The sequence below is a fragment of the Haliotis rubra genome, unplaced genomic scaffold, assembly GCF_003918875.1.
Source record: "Haliotis rubra isolate DU_JTF1 unplaced genomic scaffold, ASM391887v1 Scf666, whole genome shotgun sequence".
Classification (NCBI taxonomy): domain Eukaryota; kingdom Metazoa; phylum Mollusca; class Gastropoda; order Lepetellida; family Haliotidae; genus Haliotis; species Haliotis rubra.
Genome location: NW_025767375.1, coordinates 265,794 through 288,604, shown reverse-complemented (window position 1 = coordinate 288,604; position 22,811 = coordinate 265,794). Strand labels below are relative to the sequence as shown.

General features: G+C 42.9%; 1 protein-coding gene across 1 annotated transcript in view; it reads left to right on the top strand.

Moving 5' to 3' along the window:
• Nucleotides 1-22,811, top strand: part of LOC124257555 (nucleolar protein 4-like) — a 125,415-nt gene that overhangs the window by 10,915 nt on the left and 91,689 nt on the right. The window contains exon 2 of the mRNA XM_046691653.1: nucleotides 20,524-20,650. Coding sequence (XP_046547609.1) covers nucleotides 20,524-20,650 — 127 coding nt within the window. The remainder of the gene's footprint in view (nucleotides 1-20,523; nucleotides 20,651-22,811) is intronic.

Sequence of the window (22,811 nt, the reverse complement as noted above, 5' to 3'; positions counted from 1 at the left end):
TGTTATCCAGGTATCAGAGCTGACCCAGGTTTTGACACCTTCCCTATAATACAGCTGAAGGACCATGCATGTTATTGTGTATTAGAGCTGACCCAGGTTTTCACACCTTCCAAACAATACAGCTGAAGCTCCCTGTATGTTATTGTGTATTAGAGCTGATCCTGGCCTTGACACTTTCCCTACAATACAGTTGAAGGTCCCAGTGTGTTATTGTGTATTAGAGCTTATCATGGCCTTGGCACCTTCCTAACAATACAGCTGATGTCCCTATGTGTTATCCAGGTATGAGAGCTGACCCAGGCTTTGACACCCTCTTAACAATACAGCTGATGTCCCTGTGTGTTATCCAGGTATTAGAGCTGACCCGGGTTTTGACACCTTCCCTGGAATACAGCTGAAGGCCCTTGTGTAATATCCAGGTATTAGAGCTGACCCAGGTTTTGACGACTTCCCTATAATACATCTGAAGGCCCCTGTGTGATTTTGTGTATTAGAGCTGACCCAGGTTTTCACACCTTCCCAACAATACATCTGAAGGCCCTTGTGTGTTGTTGTGTATCAGAGCTGACCCAGGTTTTCACACCTTCCCTGCAATACAGATGAAGACCCATATGTGTTATCCAGGTATCAGAGCTGACCCAGGCTTTCACACCTTCCCTACAATACTGCTGAATGCCCCTGTGTAATATCCAGGTATTAGAGCTGACCCAGACTTTGACACCTTCCCAACAATACAGCTGAAGCTCCCTGTATGTTATTGTGTATTAGAGCTGATTCTGGCCTTGACACCTTCCCTACAATACAGTTGAAGGTCCCTGTATGTTATTGTGTATTAGAGCTGATCCTGACCTTGACACCTTCCCAACAATACAGATGAACCTGCCTGTATGTTATTGTGTATTAGAGCTGATCCTGGCCTTGACACCTTCCTAACTATACAGCTGATGTCCCTGTGTGTTATCCAGGTATTGGAGCTGACCCAGACTTTGGCACCTTCCCTGCAATACAGCTGATGTCCCTGTGTGTTATCCAAGTATTAGAGCTGACCCAGGTTTTGACACCTTCCCTGCAATACAGTTGAAGGCCCCTGTGTGTTTTTGTGTATTAGAGCTGACCCAGGTTTTCACACCTTCCCAACAATACATCTGAAGGCCCTTGTGTGTTGTTGTGTATCAGAGCTGACCCAGGATTTCACACCTTCCCCGCAATACAGCTGAAGGCCCCTGTGTGTTTTTGTGTATTAGAGCTGACCCAGGTTTTCACACCCTCCCAACAATACATCTGAAGGCCCTTGTGTGTTATCCAGGTATTAGAGCTGACACAGCTGTTGACACCTTCCAAACAATACAACCAATGGTTGCTACTTCTAATCAGGGTACGTCATATGACACAGCTGTTGACACCTTCCAAACAATACAACCAATGGTTGCTGCTTCTAATCGGGGTACGCCATATGACACAGCTGTTGACACCTTCCAAACAATACAACCAATGGTTGCTGCTTCTAATCGGGGTACGTCAGCTGACACGGCTGTTGACACCTTCCAAACAATGCAACCAATGGTTGCTGCTTCTAATCGGGGTACGTCAGCTGACACAGCCGTTGACACCTTCCAAACAATGCAACCAATGGTTGCTGCTTCTAATCGGGGTACGCCATATGACACAGCTGTTGACACCTTCCAAACAATACAACCAATGGTTGCTGCTTCTAATCGGGGTACGTCAGCTGACACGGCTGTTGACACCTTCCAAACAATGCAACCAATGGTTGCTGCTTCTAATCGGGGTACGTCATATGACACAGCTGTTGACACCTTCCAAACAATACAACCAATGGTTGCTGCTTCTAATCGGGGTACGTCAGCTGACACGGCTGTTGACACCTTCCAAACAATGCAACCAATGGTTGCTGCTTCTAATCGGGGTACGTCATATGACACAGCTGTTGACACCTTCCAAACAATACAACCAATGGTTGCTGCTTCTAATCGGGGTACGTCAGCTGACACAGCCGTTGACACCTTCCAAACAATGCAACCAATGGTTGCTGCTTCTAATCGGGGTACGTCATATGACACAGCTGTTGACACCTTCCAAACAATGCAACCAATGGTTGCTGCTTCTAATCGGGGTACGTCAGCTGACACAGCCGTATTCGCACCTACCGACGTTGACCGTACACGCAAATAGTCTCTCTTCACTGACCCAGTTTTTGAGATTGTATCAACATATTTTCCAACTAACCATCGACATGCTGTTGCTGGAATATTGCTAAAAGCGGCGTAAAACCATATTCACTCAGTCCAGATGACCAATATACCTTCCCTATCCCATCAGTAACTACTGATACATTGACGTGTCTGCAACCACCGATCACTAGATTAACTAGGTTCGACTCTTTTTAACTAATCTTCAACCAGCTTTTATTCATAACAACAGTTATTATTTGAACACCGGATGGTGATGATTACATGTTGTCCATGACCAGCCATTGAGTGTCAGGGAAGTTGACTGGATTCTTTTGACTGTTTACCAACTTTTTTAACTCCTGCCCAAGAATACAATATAAGTATTGTTCATCAAATTAGAGAGAGATTTGAAGGGACACAATCGATATATTCTGCCCTGTAAATTTACTTTTAGTAATTTAAACGAACCTAGGACCACGTTGTTCATAGTTCTTAGCTTGTTTACAACATAGCAAGTGAAAATAAATTCGAAGCAGCAAGCTCAACAAAATATAAATTTGAGCAGAAAATATTTCTGATTTATTAAGTACCTCAACCAGATTCTAAGCACCAAAGATTTAGCATGTACATTGAATTTTAATAATGTATGATCTTAACGGAGTTTTCATTTTCGCACGGTTGTGTTCTCGACATCGCTGAGCTCAAACGAAGCTTTAGAATTTCAATTCCAATTTTCAAATCAGTATTACATTATAAGTGACTAATTTCGTTCTATTGACCCGAGCCTGTTCGCTGTTGCCTCGTCATGGACCACATTACTACAACAGCATAAGGGACATCTCTCTTCACTAAGTCCCGCAACTCTAAGTCACGATAACCCATATCTGGTCCCCGGCCTCGAGATACGAAGCTTGTGGTACATGTTCAAAATTTATCACGGATTTTCCCAATCAATAAGCCTTACAAACGCCGTTAGGAACCTGAAAATAAAGAAGGTTTTTCGCATGATCGAGAATTTTCGTGGGATTTCTTAAGATCCCCAAGTGCACAGATGCTTCCTCCTCCTTCCCGGATAATGATCCCTTCTTCAGGGTTGTCTCGATGGAACGCTGTCGGGGAGCAGCATCTGAAGCTGGGGACTCGGCACTGGGGGGAGCCTGCGAGATATGACATGTCGGCTGGACTGTCCCCTCAGCTGCTGAGCCCACTCGCAAATGTCCTCACCCCTCACAACAGCAACCCCCGGGGGCTTGCGTGGACCACGCAGAGGTCTTTTCGGCTCTGGTCGGGCTCTTGTAAAGAAAGCAGACCAGATGCGACTGTTGGTAAATCAGGGGTAAGGTTTGCCGATCTCAAGTAGGATTGGGACTGTGTGTCTCTCCGCCCGAGAAAACTTGCCAACATTGGTAGATTCTGCTCGGTTGGATTCTAGAAAGTTGAGCACACTTTGAAACATTAGGTATGGAAGTTAAATTAAGATTTAACGACACTTTGTTAATGCTTTGACGGGCAAAATGAGGAGAACCATGTTTCCGTAATGTGAAAGCGTGCGTTTCGTATACATTTATTTGTGAACACACCGTTGCAAGATTAATATCAGGTCTGCAGAATTTCTACAGAGACACAGTCTGAACGACTGTTTCATTATGATGACAAGTATAGCAAAATTACATAATCTAAGTTTGATCCTGTTCTTGCTTCTGAAATAAATATAATTGGTAAAATTTAGAATTATATCATGCATATATTAACAAAATATTCTATTCATTATTATATTCCATATTTGGAGCCACCAATGAATATTTATCTAGCAAAATATTCAACGTTTCAAAGATTCAAACTTTATATTTATACTGTCGATAATGTCTTAATTTATACCAATAGAACTACGGACTATGTTTCAAACGTGAGAGATTAGCTCATTAAGATAATTTTCTATTGTGAGACTCTCCAAATGGTGAATAAAACTAACAGAGCCTTGCTTGCTGGCGCACGGTTCTCTATCCATAATGCATGATACAGTTCAGATATTTGGCAATCACAGCCTCATGGAGCAGATAACATGTTTGCAGATTAATTCTCGTTTTGAAAACCTATGATTTCCGCCATTTTCACATGCAGATACTACTTTCCTGATGACAAATGTTAGAGCAAATGTGTGCGTGAGCCGACAACGATAATAACAGTATAACCATTCTCCCTCAGTATTGGACAAAACATAGCCTCGCTCGCTGAACATTCTGGCGTAGATTAGATTAGATTCTCTCCCGCGCCACAGGATTGACATGGGCCGTATTGTCTTTCAGTGTGCAACAGATTTGCTGCTCATTATCGATTTTTATATCATTTCCAATATTTGTTAAGCCTCTTGCTTGAAATTCAAGCGAGATTTCTCCCATATGTTTATGGGCATTTTTTCCAGACGTAGAAAAGCCGAGAGGGGTTAAAAGATTTTTTCGTCAGGGGTATAAGTACTGGAGAGACATTAAATGTTTAGAAACGGTCGATAAATATTTCTACTTTAATTAGTCGTACGATGTTAGTATACGGATTGCGCATGTGATTGCGACGTGTCGCTATTATCTTGTTAGATTTATTATCAATACGTTGTGTTTGATAACAATACATATTAATCAGAATCTCGGTTATACCATCATTATCCCTTTGTCAAAGCTTCTAGCAAGATTCTAGACATGTTTCGAGGTTTGTCAGCTCAATATCCACGTGGCACGTAAGTTTTGTCTACGGCCTGCATCAGGTCGGGTTCTGGTCCCGTAGTAAGGTGACGCTGATGTTACTGATTGGGTTCCATGCGGCGTTAAAACTCACACACTCGCTTGAAACGATATCTCCGGATGTACAAATGATAATTAATATCTGGAGTTCATTATCTGACTAATCCACGGCAAACTGATAACCTGTCCTTTTACTCCTCCATGGGCAGCAGTCTAAGTAAACTTAGGCTCAGTATTATTCGTTACACTGCTACACTGAGTCTAACAAAACCTAGTAGAAGGTCGCGTCATCTAACCTTTTGGACTGACCAATCAGAACACAGCTTATCAAATTGCGAAAGTAAACATTCGCACATACCGTTTGAACCTTTACTTCAAAAACCCGAACGATTCCAAATGCTATTTTCCGCACGATCGCTTCCGAGTGATACACGCAACATCACAACAGTCGCTGAAAATAGCGTTTTGTCAATATTCAAGGATGTTATCTTACGAAACTACAAGCAAATAGTAACCATGTCATTAGAAACCCATAAGCGTATATACTGCAGGTCAAATATCTGTGTTTTATGCGGAAGAGAAAATTCAAAAACCGTTTTGTAAGTCCCGCCGAACCCTAACAAGTAGTCGTTGTCTGATTGGTTAAATCCGTTCCGCCGTCTCGCGTTTGATTGGACGGTCATAGGTCGCTCAAAGGTTAGCTGACGCGACCTTCTACTAGGTTTTGTTAGACTCAGTATAGCAGTGTAACGAATAATACTGAGCCTAAGTTCACTTAGACTGCCATGGGCAGTGGGTTAGCCTAGTGGTTTAAGCGTTCGCTCATCACGCCGAAGACCAGGTTTGATTCGCCACATGAGGGCAATGTGCGAAGTTCATTTCTGGTGTCCCCCGCCGGGATATTGTTTGAATATTGCTAAAAGCGGAGTAAGACTAAACTCACTCTCTCACCCACTATTACACTTCTAAAAGACATAAAACGTTAGGGACAACCCCAGTTTGTCATAATATATTACCATAGTTAGTCTTGCATGTCATAACACATAGTAATTTGAAACAATCGGGAAATGATGTTTTTATTGTTAGTTAATGTCGATAGTCAGGATAATATTTGTAATAAGACAAGGACTTCAACATCAAATCATTTTATGTTAAATGAAGCGTCGGGAACCGGAGTATTAGGGGGTATTTTATGAAATCTATCAGCCGTTTTAATCTATACAGTCGAGATGACTAAATATACAGTTTCATGTAGTTAATCTACAATGAAACCTACTTAGTTTTTATGCCATTAATCCGGACACCAAGTTTACCGGACGACCACTGCTTGCAGAAACGGTCTTCAGCTAACCATGCTCGTATAAGAGACATCAGACGGGATCGAGTGGTAAGACTCGCTGACTAGGTTGATACATGTCATCTTATCCCAATGGCGTGACAATCGATGGTGATGATGTCAGCCCATGGACGTCCAGCTTCAGTAGCGATGATCTACTGACCGCCGTCAAAAAGCTTCAATACTGCTGTGTGAGGCGAAATATAACAACAAAGTATACGGACAATAATAATTTACCAGTGATTCGTTTCACTGGGAACATGACTGTCGTTGTTGACGAGATATCCCTACACTAAGAGACAGATGTATTTATGTTAAAGACGAAGAAAAAATCTCGTTACATGTGATCAGCGGAGAAAGCTGAACTCGCACGTAATGGAATTTAATTAACACACACGCGCGCGCACACAGGCACACACATATGACAATAATTCTCTGGACTAGTGTGCTAATTATTTTTATTTACAAAGAAGAGGGGGGGAAGAGACATAGCCCATGGCTTTCAAACATCATACCCATTGAAAACCAAGCCTGACGGGCGCAAAATTTAACATAATAAATTAATTTTGGTCACATCCCCTTTCTCGCTCCTTTAACAAGTCATCTGAATCTTCTATATTCTTTGACGTTTTGCTTGACTTGGTTAGATTCAAATCATCATGATGCCATTCCAAAAAGTTCCAATCTAATATTGATACCAATGTCAAGAATATTTAAATTTGAATGAGAAGATGATTGGAAATTATACGGAAAGGTGGGTAAGTACATATTGCCTGTACTTAATATTAACTCACCTCAGTCCAAACATCATTAAAATACTTGTTATATCAGTCGACAAGTTTTCGCAAACGTAAGGTGAATTACATAAATTACGCCGTTCGGTGAAACCTAATACCGTTAATCAAGTATAAAATGGCTTCGAAAACCGATAATTCTTTGTTCTTTGAATCCTTCCCTATGGAACAAAATACCCGTAATATTTTATTCTTTGACCGTAAATATATGGAGGTAAGCTACATTACCTTAAGCAATACCATCAAATCTGATCACTGACCCACACAGACCCAATAATCATTACGTTAATGCTGAACTAATTCTATAAGACATGCCTGATACCTTGTTTTGATCCGCGTCGGTCTAAACGAGTACTAAACCGCTTAGGTTAACACATATCGCAGAGCTGATGTCGCATATGCACTTTCCTACATCCATCAGTTGTCTGTTACATATGATGGAAGGTACATTTATTTCTGAAAATCTGTAGACGGATAACCGAAATATCGGGGGGTTATATTTGGTGTTGGAAACTTATGGCTTAAAAGTGTCTGTCACTGAGGTAATTGTAAATTAATAAGGTGTTCCTGAAAATACCTTTACCCCAGAGTTTACATATGACTAAAGGTTCCATTGACAAGCTGGATGTCCTAAAATGAATTGTTTCGAATCTTATTTAAAAAGTGTACATTCTGACGCAGTGGCTACAAACATATCTGATCGGAATTAATTTTCATAACACAGTTAATGAGCACAAAATATTACTGATTCAAAAAACCACACTCATCGAAATTAATTTTAATAACGCAATTTATGAACACAAAATGTACCTGATCCAAAGAATCGTACTCGAAAAGGTAAAGAGAGGTATATTTTCACGTGAATGAGAAGCTTCATTTCAGGAGGAAAGACACGTCGAATAAGTATGAAGGCATTTGGCCGAGAGCCTGTGCATGACTAGTCACACGTAACTGGCAGATCGGACAGGACTCGAGAGACACCTTTTACGTTGGGCTATTGAGCGAGGCAATGTTTTGTAGCTTGCATCTCCTAGTGCCAGACTTCCAAGGTTGTTACCAGGACACGCGAGTTTCCCAGTATCCTGATGGTTATATGGCTGAAAACGCAACAACTACATCATTTTACTTTAGATACAATACATCACAATCAGGCAAAAGATAACAGAGATGTTTTCAGGGTAAGATAAGCCTATCTAGAAATGTCTGTGACTGCGAGTTCGTTTTTGTTCGCCAACAAAATTAACTGTTGCGAAGAAGGTTTACCCGTGTGTTGGGCTGTCCCAAGACACGACATTTCCAGTAGCGAAAATTCAATTTTGAAGAGGAAAAAAAAATGGAAGCCGAACTGACATGTCATCCCGCAGTGAATGTCGTAATATCGGGCAGCGAGCTAGGCGCTTTCTGATTGGCTGAAACATTCAGCGTGAACCTGGGGGTTCGAGTCGGATCACAAACAGGCAGTTCTTCTACTCATAATTCGCAGTGTGAAAAGGGACACGCAAAATTTAAGATGGTGCTAATTGACTCGCACATGACTTGAATTCTCTTGGGGACAATTGGCTTTGACGAAGTAGCTTTTTGTCACGTGACTTCATCTAAAGTGCGCCAAGCAGACCGGATGCAAAAAGTATTCAGCCAACATGGCGAAATTGTTCGGTGCCGAAAGCATATAGACTATGATTGTTGAAAGCGGTGGTAATATATTTTGAGACGGTAAACTGCCGCATCCAATGCCATATTCTGGTTTTAAACAGCAGGTAAAATATAATAAACTTTCAAATGTTTGTTATATTGTGACAGTTAGATTTTGAAGGTCTTTAACTGTATGGCAGCAACGGCAAGAGGAGGCATGTTGGTATCGAACCAGGCCATTACTGAACGCTAGACTGACAGAGTTCTCCAGCGAACTCTCAGTTGTATGAACTAACTACAAAAACAGAAGCCACTGAGTTGAGCTATAAAGTCTCTCAGTTTATCAGCATCATCGAGACGTCCGGCTTTTCTCTGTCTGAAGATGTGCCTCTGGCGGGATTCTCCATGTTGGTATTCTTTAATAATAGCATGACAAAGACGACGGCTTGCGTTGAAAGTTTGGAAACATATTTGATGATCATTTTTATCGAAAATATTCCCGTGATACAACATCAACATCGAAGCTTGATAAATATGATGGCTGAAAGTGTTTGTGTGCCCTTTGAAGGCTCGTTCTCCTGACTCGGCATTTGTTGTTCTCATGATGGCCCCGTGTGTAGTCCCGAGTGGTTGTTGTCATGATGGCCCCGTGTGGCCCCGTCCCGAGTGGTTGTTGTCATGATGGCCCCGTGTGTAGTCCCGAGTGGTTGTTGTCATGATGGCCCCGTGTGTAGTCCCGAGTGGTTGTTGTCATGATGGCCCCGTGTGTAGTCCCGAGTGGTTGTTGTCATGATGGCCCCGTGTGTAGTCCCGAGTGGTCGTTGTCATGATGGCCGTGTGTAGTCCCGAGTGGTTGTTGTCACGATGGCCCCGTGTGTAGTCCCGAGTGGTTGTTGTCATGATGGCCCCGTGTGTAGTCCCGAGTGGTTGTTGTCATGATGGCCCCGTGTGTAGTCCCGAGTGGTTGTTGTCATGATCTTCATGGCCCCGTGTGTAGTCCCGAGTGGTTGTTGTCATCATGATGGCCCCGTGTGTGTAGTCCCGAGTGGTTGTTGTCACGATGGCCCCGTGTGTAGTCCCGAGTGGTTGTTGTCATGATGGCCGTGTGTAGTCCCGAGTGGTTGTTGTCATGATGGCCCCGTGTGTAGTCCCGAGTGGTTGTTGTCATGCTGGCCCCGTGTGTAGTCCCGAGTGGTTGTTGTCATGATGGCCCCGTGTGTAGTCCCGAGTGGTTGTTGTCATGATGGCCCCGTGTGTAGTCCCGAGTGGTTGTTGTCATGATGGCCGTGTGTAGTCCCGAGTGGTTGTTGCCATCATGGCCCTGTGTGTAGTCCCGAGTGGTTGTTGTCATGATGGCCCCGTGTGTAGTCCCGAGTGGTTGTTGTCATGATGGCCCTGTGTGTAGTCCCGAGTGGTTGTTGTCATGATGGCCCCGTGTGTAGTCCCGAGTGGTTGTTGTCATGATGGCCCCGTGTGTAGTCCTGAGTGGTTGTTGTCATGATGGCCCCGTGTGTAGTCCCGAGTGGTTGTTGTCATGATGGCCCCGTGTGTAGTCCCGAGTGGTTGTTGTCATGATGGCCCCGTAAGTCATGAGTGGTTGTTGTCCGTGTGTAGTCCCGAGTGGTTGTTGTCATGATGGCCCCGTGTGTAGTCCCGAGTGGTTGTTGTCATGATGGCCCCGTGTGTAGTCCCGAGTGGTTGTTGTCATGATGGCCCCGTGTGTAGTCCCGAGTGGTTGTTGTCATGATGGCCCCGTGTGTAGTCCCGAGTGGTTGTTGTCATGATGGCCCCGTGTGTAGTCCCGAGTGGTTGTTGTCATGTCATGATGAGTGGTTGTTGTCCCCGTGTGTAGTCCCGAGTGGTTGTTGTCATGATGTCACGATGGCCCCGTGTGTAGTCCCGAGTGGTTGTTGTCACGATGGCCCCGTGTGTAGTCCCGAGTGGTTGTTGTCTTCATGGCCCCGTGTGTAGTCCCGAGTGGTTGTTGTCATGCTGGCCCCGTGTGTAGTCCCGAGTGGTTGTTGTCACGATGGCCCCGTGTGTAGTCCCGAGTGGTCGTTGTCATGATGGCCGTGTGTAGTCCCGAGTGGTTGTTGTTGTCATGGCCCCGTGTGTAGTCCCGAGTGGTTGTTGTCATGCTGGCCCCGTGTGTAGTCCCGAGTGGTTGTTGTCATGATGGCCCCGTGTGTAGTCCCGAGTGGTTGTTGTCATCATGGCCCCGTGTGTAGTCCCGAGTGGTTGTTGTCATGATGGCCCCGTGTGTAGTCCCGAGTGGTTGTTGTCATGATGGCCCCGTGTGTAGTCCCGAGTGGTTGTTGTCATGATGGCCCCGTGTGTAGTCCCGAGTGGTTGTTGTCATGATGGCCCCGTGTGTAGTCCCGAGTGGTTGTTGTCATGATGGCCCCGTGTGTAGTCCCGAGTGGTTGTTGTCATGATGGCCCCGTGTGTAGTCCCGAGTGGTTGTTGTCATGATGGCCGTGTGTAGTCCCGAGTGGTTGTTGTCATCATGGCCCCGTGTGTAGTCCCGAGTGGTTGTTGTCATGATGGCCCCGTGTGTAGTCCCGAGTGGTTGTTGTCATGATGGCCCCGTGTGTAGTCCCGAGTGGTTGTTGCCATGATGGCCCCGTGTGTAGTCCCGAGTGGTTGTTGTCATGATGGCCCCGTGTGTAGTCCCGAGTGGTTGTTGTCATGATGGCCCCGTGTGTAGTCCCGAGTGGTTGTTGTCATGATGGCCCCGTGTGTAGTCCCGAGTGGTTGTTGTCATGATGGCCCCGTGTGTAGTCCCGAGTGGTTGTTGTCATGATGGCCCCGTGTGTAGTCCCGAGTGGTTGTTGTCATGATGGCCCCGTGTGTAGTCCCGAGTGGTTGTTGTCATGATGGCCCCGTGTGTAGTCCCGAGTCATGATGGTTGTACTTTCATGTGTTCCCTTGTTTGTTTCCTTGAGCATATGTAATAAGAATCAGTGCCTAAATAATTTCAGCAGAAAGAACCAGATCAGTAAGAATATCAACCAAAATTATTAACTGCCTTAGTTATGTCAACAGAAACAACACTCATGTCCTACATGTCGAGAGAGAATCAGTGTTGGTGCCTAAGTAATACTGATCTAGACAACGATTACTTAGTAATGTCAATAGAGACAACACTCGTGTCCTACATGTCGAGAGAGAATCAGTGTTGGTGCCTAAGTAATACTGATCTAGACAACGATTACTTAGTAATGTCAATAGAGACAATGAATGTCTTAGTAAGAAAGTTTGATAAAAGCCAGTACCTTAGCAAGAACCAGAGCCAAAGTAACACCAACAGAGAGAACCATTTCGGTAGTAATTTCGGCAGAGAGAAACATTGTATTCATAATATTAACAGAGTTCCAGGAGAGTTCCTTGGTAATGTCTATGGAAAGAATCTGTGCCTTATCAGATATATCAACAGCAAGACACGGTGTCTCAGTAATATCAAAAGAGAAAGGCAGTGCCTCGCTGACACCATGAACGTTTCATAAAACAAATGATTATTTTGAGAAAAAAGGTTTTGTATTGCAACCAAGTAATTGTTTTATCGATGTGAAATAACGTTCGTGATACGGCATTTCGTTGTGCACGGTATACAATCTTCTGGGATACGATGTTTCATTCAAGTGATGAAACTGCGGATTTAAGTGTTTCATGCCTTTTTGCTGTTAATGCATATATTTTGCTGAAAGAAACAGATATACCCAATTATTCCGTGTTGATGGGTTGTTTTAACCAGAGGAGTGCGTATTTTTGCATACGATAGTATTATCCAGGATGGACCAAGGGTAACAGATAACTGCATTTGGGGTGATAAGTAAGGCCTCGGTCAGCTGATATCCAAACGTAAGTGTGTGTGAGAGTGAGTGTGTGTGCGAATGTGTGAGTGATTGCGTGAGTGAGTGATTGCGTGAGTGAGTGATTGCGTGAGTGATTGCGTGAGTGAGTGATTGCGTGAGTGAGTGTTTGTGTGTGTGTGTGTGTGTGTGTGTGTGTGTGTGTGTGTGTGTGTGTGTGTGTGTGTGTGTGTGTGTGTGTGTGTGTGTGTGTGTGTGTGTGTGAGACCATCAATAGTACTTCTATGTAATTCGGTCGGTGGGGTAGCCTAGTGGGTAAAGCGTTCGCTCGTCACGCCGAAGGCCCGGGTTCGATTCCCCACATGGGTAAAATGTGTGAAGCCCATTTCTGGTGTCCCTCGCCGTGATATTGCTGGAATATTGCTAAAAGCGGCGTAAAATCAACTCACTCACTCACTCACTCGATGTAATTCAGAAGTACGTATAACCACTGCCTGTTTCACATTCGACTGTACGCATAACCACTCCCTGTTTCACATTCGACTGTACGCATAACCACTCCCTGTTTCACATTCGACTGTACGTATAACCACTGCCTGTTTCACTTTCGACTGTACGTATAACCACTGCCTGTTTCACATTCGACTGTACGTATAACCACTGCCTGTTTCACATTCGACTTCATTCGTTCGTACAGTTAGCCTTCCTGCCTACCACAACATCGACGTGGATTGCATGTCCAGTTTAAGCATTGCGTCCTTGGTATCTCCACGCTGAATATTCGAATAAGAAAATGTATGCCACAACACTGAGATTCCTTTCAGGGCAAATAAACCAGAACAAGTTGAACCTGCTCAGGTCATCTGCGTGAAAACCAGACCCAAGAACCCATTGACTTCTCAAGGTCAACAAGGTGACCATGATGAGTGGACTCTCCTTCTCGACATTTGTTCAACCCACACAATCGTGGCAAACTGTGCGGCTTCAGCCATCTTATCAACTTCTCACATGTACCGTTCGCTGTGAACCCGCAGCAAATGCTTCTATCGAGACTTTCCAGTCTTCCCTCCTGTCTTTCAAGTCGCCAAATTCTAGGTCTTCTCACTTTGGCGTCACCATTGAACACCGGGTAGAGAATGATCCGTACTGAAAGGCACGACCACGGAGCTAAACGGTGCTTCAATGATTCACTAAAGAGGAACAGCGCTAATATTTGCCTTTCATTTGAAGTCTGAAAAATGGCCATCGTGCCAGGAAGCCTTGTCCTGCCATGTGAAAGAATTGCATATGAGACATTACCAACACAGAATAACTGTTGTGTTTGACTGGTCTCTGTGCACGTGCCTTGCACGGTGTAAACGTGCTTCTATCACGGTTTGCCCCGACTGTTTGCCCGGCGTTCCTCGCTAATGAAGTCGTAATGAGCAGGCTGGCCGGCCAGGCGCGAAAACCGCGAGGACAGGCTTATTTCCATATGGTATATTGCTCAACGTCTTCATTACGTTCGGAATGCATAATAACACAAGAAATACATTTCATCTGGAAGGCTACATTCATTTACAATGTACAATAAATTTGCCTAATTCTTGAAATAACTGACATAAAAGTACATGTTATCTCTGTTTTCAGAACTTGTACAAGTACAACGAATCTAAAAACACAGTGCACGGGGGATTTCGTTAGGGCCTTGTTTGTGACTATAAGTTACTCATATCTCGATCTTTTTTCGGTAGTTTTCGGACGTAGATGAACACTTAAAGTTGTTCTATAGAGGAGAATGATCTGTGGCTCTTTAAGGCAATACCTACAGCTTCTGTATTATTTTCATTATTTAATATGTTTTTCTTGTGTACTTTGTCTGTTCCGTACACGATGTTGATGCCTAACTCGTTAGCGGTGGGTCAGCTGTTGAAGCGCTCGCTGATCATGTCGAAGTCTGTGGTTGAATTCCTAACTAAGTGGAATATAAAGCCTATTTAGGCGCTTCCCTGTTGCTAGAGTATTGCTAAAGGTGTCGTAACACCGACGTTCACGCTAACCGCACTTATTAAAATACACATGTCAATATCACCCCTCGAACTGAAATGCTTGTTCGACTGACATACCCACACTGGATAATGAACAATCCTATTTATAACGGATAGTCAGCGGGCATTAGGTATCAGATTGACCTATGGCCATCTTGTGGCATTGCTTTTAAGCTGATAGTCAACTCGCTGACGAATCACGTTGACATATAGAGAATGTCAACGACAAACTTAATAGACCAGCAACAAGACCTCAGTAGGTTATGATCACAGCGTTTCACTGTAACAGTTCACATGTTAATATCCTTGGTAGTCTTCTATTCATTTCAAACACCAGGTGTTCAATTTGTGCCATTCTTAGTGATACGACTAAGGCCATATCCAAGAATTGTGATAGTACTGAAAACGGGCGAGTCTTTCAACTGACAATACTTCATTAACAATGGCATTACATGGCCTGCAATACTCCAATACGCTTTGCAATCGGAAATGTTCGTAGAAATGTCCAATTTTGATAGTCATCCTGGAACTGCAATAAATCTGAGACCTAATGTCGTTAAGAGGTGTCTGGAAGTGGGGACCTGAGACAAGGAAGACGGCGGCTTATATTTTGCTGCATTAAAATGGAAATTTCGTGATGGAAGTATTTTTTGGTATATATTTGACGAATTACATTTTCTTCCGATTGGGATTTTAAATTAGTACATATTCGATTTACAAAGGTAGTGTGTAATATAACATAATCCTACACCGCTCAAGGGACGTCATTATATGGTGGTTTTGTGGGTTGGCGTTACAGTTCCCTATCTCAAAGTTTACTATCATATATCTCAGCGCAAAAAAACACCCATTTAATCTAATAAATTATCTCTTGCGGGGCTTTACTGGGATTTTGTCTTGATCCTGACGCTCGAAGTAACTTAGCGCTCATTAAAATTTCAACTTATTGCTTTGGGATCATATCTCTACTAAATTCCTAGCCGTTTCTTCGTCTCCGCCATTAACGCAGAGCCAAAAAATCCGGACACGATCAAGTTCAAGGAGGAAAGGATATCCGGACGAGACCTTTAAAAAACAACTGCTTTGAAGACAACTTAAGATTGTAGCGCACGGTCCAGAAAACGTTTTATAATCTTCACACAAAAAATGGGTCCAAGATTGTCGTTTTGAAGTTACCAAAGGCATTGTATTACTGCATCATGCATATTTCCCCGTTCCGATCCTTGTATGAAAGATGAGCTAGTACCATAAAAACTAAAGGTGATCCATTGCGGCTGGAAATTAAGGAGTAATAATATCCCTTGCTGGATTCGCTTTATCACAGGCCTAACTGTCACTGTCTGTGGACGGCAGGGTGTTAGGTTTCGACATTGAACGCCGTAGCATTGCTGGATTCAAAGATGAGACTCGCAGCGATTTGCTCAAACCTACTCGGGTGATACAACTAGCAGGAGATCACTGGAGATCGAAAGGCATGCATGTAAGTGATTTCACCTAGAGTATTTGAGATCCTGCATTCGATGTCATCTTTTGGTGGAAGGGATCGGTTGCTGGTTGAAGATAATTAAAGGTTTATTACCAGCAGAACGTGTGTGCATCTATCTGCCATGTTGAACTCAGGTGCTACGTAGAGTGAGTGTGAGTGAGTTTAGTTTTACGCCGCTTTTAGCAATATTCCAGCAATATCACGGCGGGGAACACCAGAAATCGGCTTCACACATTGTACCAATATGGGGAATCGAACCTAGGTCTTCGGCGTGACGAGCGAACGCTTTAACCACTAAGCTACCCCACCGCCCAGCTACATAGAGCAGGGTGACACGGGGCTGCCTTGTACAAGGTAGAGCACTGTTACAGGTGTACTTCCTTAAGGAACGGTGTCCAGCAATGAATGGCAGCCAGTCAGTTCGGCAATTTCATGACACACCAGATCTGTTAAACTTTGGGGTCGGTAAGTTCAGTCACAAGCCACAACTAAATATCAACAAAGCTGAAGTACATCCGACGACCTTGGTAAACCCTGTATTTGGAACATCATGACACCAGGTGTTTGTGTAATGGTCAGTGTCTGGTTACATAAACACAAGGACCATCATAGCCCCAGGTGTATGTATGTATGTATGTATGTATGTATGTATGTATGTATGTATGTATGTATGTATGTATGTATGTATGTATGTATGTATGTATGTATGTATGTATGTATGTATGTATGTATGTATGTATGTACGTATGTATGTATGTATGTATGTATATGTATGGATGGATGGATGTGTGTGTGTGTATGTGGATGTATGTATGTTGGGGGCGTGTGTGTGTGTGTGTGTATATGTATGTATGTGTGTGTGTATGTATTGTGTATGTATGTGTGTCTGTGTGTGTGTGCGTGTGTGTTTTTGTTGTATATATGGAGAGAGTGAGAGAGACTTGTCAGTTGTATAGCTTCCTATACCTTACAGATTAAAGATGTTCTCTGGTATACGTTGTTGATAATTTATCTGGACAGTTACAAATAACTGAGAAATACTAAATGAGAAATTTCCATCCTGTATCAATTAAACATCAGTAACATTTAATCGCACACCATACCCTCATCGCTCCTATGGCCTCCCAGATCCCACAACCATGCAAACCAAAGGTTAGTTTCTGTCTCAGCCCTCCAGCACCTGGCCGATCTTCTTTATACAGGTCGAACCAACTGATATCAAACTTATTCCAATATTACGGCCTTTGTAATGCGATATTCCGATACATTACAGCCAACTAGACAATATCGTGTGGCCACTGAACGCCAACACAGTGTTGGATAAGATGTTCTATGAACATCTCTGACGGTAAACAGAACATGAGTTGCATTATTGTAATGTGATACCTGGCCTCCACGTTGGATTATTTGACTCCAACATGCGCTCAGAGATTGCACAAATCTAAAATGAATTCATTTGCGTCTGATGGTATTTGTTTCTATATGGGACAACAGATATTTCTGAGAGCCAAACAGAGCCTATGGGTTCTTTCCAGTTTATAAGGTTGAAATAAGACAATGAAAATATCTTGGGGCGTTTTTATGCTGTTGATGTTCACAAGACTCAGCCAGCTCGGATTGTTCTGCAGCAGAGGCCATTATTGGAATGTTATAAAGATGGCGAGCAAGCTTCGTGAAGGAATGTAGCAGTGTTGAGTAGCAGTGTTTAGTGTCCTTTGAAATATTATTTAGCTGAGTTAATTAGTCAGCGGAGGAGATGTTTTTCGGCGATGACAGCAAAGATATTTTATGTTTACAAATTTTAAAAAATATTTGTATTCGAGATAAACCAGTGGCTGGGAGTGAGCGTCGTTGGATATTCATAATAAAGTATTTTAGAACTGAACACAGTATTCGAGATCTGCACAGTCAGCAAAGCTCGAACGTTACCAGGGGGGGCTGTACACTATTGACTCTGGTCCAAGGACTTAAGGTACGAGCAACGGTCGATGACATCGTGGATGGCCAGCACCCCCTCCCCACCCCCATTCCTCCATTGTGTGCTCTGTGGTTGACGCAAGGCTTGATTTGGGACTCCGGAAGCCACACATGGTAGATTGCGAAGGATTATGTAGCATCTACGTCCATGCATTCCGACAGTCGATTAAACGTGCTGAAGTTGACATACACATCCGTATCAGTGTTTCTCTTTAAATTTAAGTTAATTAAATGATAGAAGGTACGAAATCCCTTGATATCCGAATTTTGTTAGAATTTTTTTTTATAATACTGGGAAACAAAAGCGAAGTCGACCATTCGATATATCAATTTGGGTAACATCCGGAACTATCTATATTGAGTGAGGAAATTCGAACTGTCTCCAGATGAAACTAAACTGGTGGACAAGAACGTATGGATTGAATAAAGGATTTGACCCCAAAATTACAAACGATATGAAAATGGAACTAAAAACATTGGCTGAAATATTGCAATGTCCTAAACGCCACTATGATATCCGTAGCATATAGCGATGTTCACGATGCCAGTCACTGGATTGTCTGGTCTCGACCGCCGCCATACAGCTGGAACATTGCTGAGTGCATCCTTAAACAATCAGCAAACAAGCAAAACCTAACCATCATCATCATAAGCCAATAGTTGTTTGTTGTATTTTCATGCCCCGTCGACCATGGGTGCGTACTTTCTTTCCCCGGCCGCGTCATACCAAAAGACGTTAAAATATGGTACTTGTTGGTCCCTGCCTGGCTCTCGGCATTAATGGGTACAACAAGAACTGGTCAGCTCGGAGTCAGTATAATGTGTCTGAGTGGGGTATTCATGCTTCACTGCGGCATGGTATCTCAGTGGGCTAGCACTATAAAAGCAGCCACGCATGCACGTCGTCATATGAGCGAAAATTCTTAAGTGCGACGTTAAACACGACTTCACCTCACCCATCACCTCACTTTCTTTTGCCAATTTAAATGATAACTAAATCACGACATATTAAATGTTTTTATATTATGCATGAAAAAGAAATGTTGTTATCTTGAATAATTTCATAACGATCTTCAGTTGTTGTTAAGCGCCGTGGGTAACACATCAGAAGAGCTGGGATTCAAACGGCCAATTAGATAGTGTATTGTCGATTATTGTCGTTTGTTTGTCTGAATACAAACATTGGTTTTATCAAATAGGTAAACTTCTAAGACAATCGTTACTGTGGTCTTTCTGTCCTAAATTCGATGACACACTGTCATATCATAGTGTTCAAACAGGAGTTGCAACTACCTCACTCACTCGCCTCTTGCATTTGACACGTATTTAATAAGATCATCTAGGTTTCTATACGAAGCTTGTCGAATTCGGGGCGGTGGAGTAGCCTTATAGTTCGATTTCCCCACATGAGTAGAATGTGTGAAGCCCATTTCTGGTGATATTGCTGGAATATTGCTAAAAGCGGCGTAAACTAAACTCACTCACTCACTTGTCAATTCGGTGTCAAGTATTGCAGTGGCTGCCATTGTATCCCAACTGTACATTTCGTCCATAGAGTTTAGGATAATAGCTACGATGGGCGTTCAAAAAGTAGCCAGCCTCACCTAGAAAAGGATACAATGCAGCTGTTTTATGTTTTATTTTGCTACATATTATCTGTCAACCTCAAGCAAATTCGTTTTGCTACGTTCCAGCCTCACGATCCCCATTTTGTTTGACGTTTTAAATGCAATAAATGCATCACAAACTTCAGGAAACAAAATATGCAAGAAAGATTTCGAGTGTTTGAGATATGCAGAAGTCCGCTAGAATCAAACTTAGATATTAAAGTGCATAAAAAACAATTTGAAACAACAATCGCCTGTTAAAGTCACTCCCCGCTTCATGTTTACTGAAAGAGCTTGTTTTGGAGACACTACCCACCCTGCTTTCAGATGGCGTAATCATAAAGACATAAATTATTCTAGAGTTTTCACTTATTCATACATGATGCCAAGGGTTCAAACTAGATATTGAATAGTCACATATTGTAACAGGGCCAGCTTGAATATCTGGACACAATGTTTTTGAAATAGTAAAATGGGAGTGTCCTTACAAAACAGCCCCCATCTAAATAATAAATCAAGCAATCCAATTCTTTGAATGTTGATTAAGACGGGAAGTCATCCAATACTATACTGAACATATTTTATATTTAATTTATATTATCTGAGGGCATACCATATCCAAGAGGTACCAAATGAAAGATTGTTTTTCATTTTCTCCAATTTGTTAAGAAATGTTATACCCCAAAGTGTTGTGATGAGTAATATCTCGTTAACCACATTACCCATATATGTGAAATTTTGGATATGGCTTTGCTAATGATTCCTTCAAAATAAAATTGGAACTTTTCAAACATTGCACATCGAGAATATAGTTAGGCTGACTACTTTTTGAAGGCTCCTCGTAGTTTTAACTTCGTGACATCTGCGGTGTATTGGTGCCATCTTCATAATCTCTCCATGTCTTCCAGAACGACCCCCTGTGTAGTGATGCAGAGCGGGATTACAAGAAGGTTGCAGTTGTTGAGGACTTCTTCGACATTATCTACAGCGTCCACGTTGAGATGGACGGCAGAGGGGGCAAGCATGCCGGACAGAAACGAACTTACAGAGCGGTGAGTAAAGAAAAGACATGTTAGCAAAACTGGGCGGGGGACGGCGACAGTGTAGTCTTAGCCTTACTATGACCATACCTCAAATGGCACATTAAGTTTCGTACGACTACGCTGTGCAGTGCTTGTCACCGTCCGCGGGTGTGACAATGTGGGGCATGGAACTCAGGACTTCAAGCACGTCAAGCGAGTGAACAACTCCGATGCTACACTGAACAACGAGGTGGTCGTCAGGTTGATCCTGTGCGACCAGTAAACCTAAACTTAACAGACAGACAGACATACTTTTATTCTGTTCAAAGGCCTGTGGTCGCAAATACATTAATATACAGAATGTTTTACCTGAAAACATACTAGAATTAGGATCAATATACACACTCAAGCCGATAAAGGTAACTACTATAAACAATGTGGGAATGTTAGTAAGTGTTTATATATAACTCATGGAAACGAAAAGGGAACACATGAAAGTACAAGTGTTCCTTTATTCATTTCCAGAATTTCACCAACAGTGCAATACACACCTTAGGAAGAAAACCTGAAAAGAATAAAGGAACACCTGTACTATCATGTGTTCCCTTATTCGTTTCCATGAGTATAATTTGATGTTGCTGGGCTTCAAGGAGATATACCTTGTAAAGCTTTGCAAGGAGCACCGATGTCAATATTGAACCCAGGACTCCTTTGTAAGCATGGCACCAGCTGAAACACTTAAAGCAAGAAGTGGAGATGTTGTGTTGTCATGTTCTTGGGCAAAGGAAAGTATATGCTTGAAATTTGGATTTTCTCCTAAAATTAAACGTTATCTAAGTTTTACCTGGCTGAACACAACCATATGATCATTGAATAACAACATATCCACTTTCAAACAGTGGTGACCACTTTCTTTTGTCTAACAGTGTACTTATGGACACCATCGTAGACTTAGAATGATGCGGTTTTCACTACTTGAAAGAATAGTTAATGATTTTCTTTATAATGCGAAATAAGCAAGCTTTGAAAATGATATTTGGCAGCTCGTGCCTACTGACACCAAATATGTTTCTTTTGAAGATGAAATGTAATCGTTTAAAAAATACGTCTGTGTTTACGTTAGCTGATCACCCATGGCGTCAGTGCATATCAGTGTTTTGCTGATCTGCGGTAATGAATTACCTATATATCGAGAAGCACGCTCGGGTTAGACCTTATATTCCGTTACAATTTTGAAAATTAATCAACTTAAGGAGAGAGTGCGGAATATTGGTGAGTGGCGATGGTCGGTAAATAATCGAGTCTGGACCAGGCAATCCAGTGATCAACAGCATGAGCATCGATCCACACAATTGGAATACGATGACATGTGTCAACCAAGTCAGCGAGCCTGACCACCCGATAAGCGGGATATTGGTTTAAACGCCAAGAACGTTCGTTATATACACGACGCGTCAATCAAAATGCATACATACATCCACACTCGCTGATGAACTTAATCGTTAGTGGGGCGACTGTGATTCCAATCCACGAAAGCAGATCCTGACAGCTAAGGGGCGCTACTCCGCGCTGAGCGCCGTTACAAGATAATGGGTGTATAAGAGTGTATGAGGAACGAATGGTGCGACTGTTCACATAGTCCCTCGGCTTGGTATGAGAGACGGCCGTAACAGCGTCGTGCTGAGCTTGAGTAGCTGCACCGGCAGCCCTCCAGTTTAGGTCCTGTCGACCCAGACGTTTTTGTTAGCTGGTTAAAATACTTAGGTGGATTATATTTCCGCACCTTATCGCCTTTGTACATGATATATCAATCTTCCTTGGATTGTCTGCCACATTATATTTGTGTAAACGTAATGTAGAGTTATCCTGTGTGATCATGATATTCAGAAAACCGCTTCAAGTTAGGTAACTCAGTTATCAACACCTTCATCTCGACTCTTGCCTCTTTGCCACTCTACTGTTACACCAGATATTAACCGGTGGGTGTCGTAATTTGCTGAACAGAGTTGCGCCCCTTAGGCATGACAGGAGTTTAAGAATATTAGATTCGTCCTGATTACGGTTATTGGTTTGTTGGTTTCATACCTGTGGGATCCACCAGTGATAAACGTCAAAGATGGCTTCCGTCTTCAGGCTGCTACGCCGTCTTGAAAGGCTAGCAACGTTAACAACCCAACTCACTCACCCACTG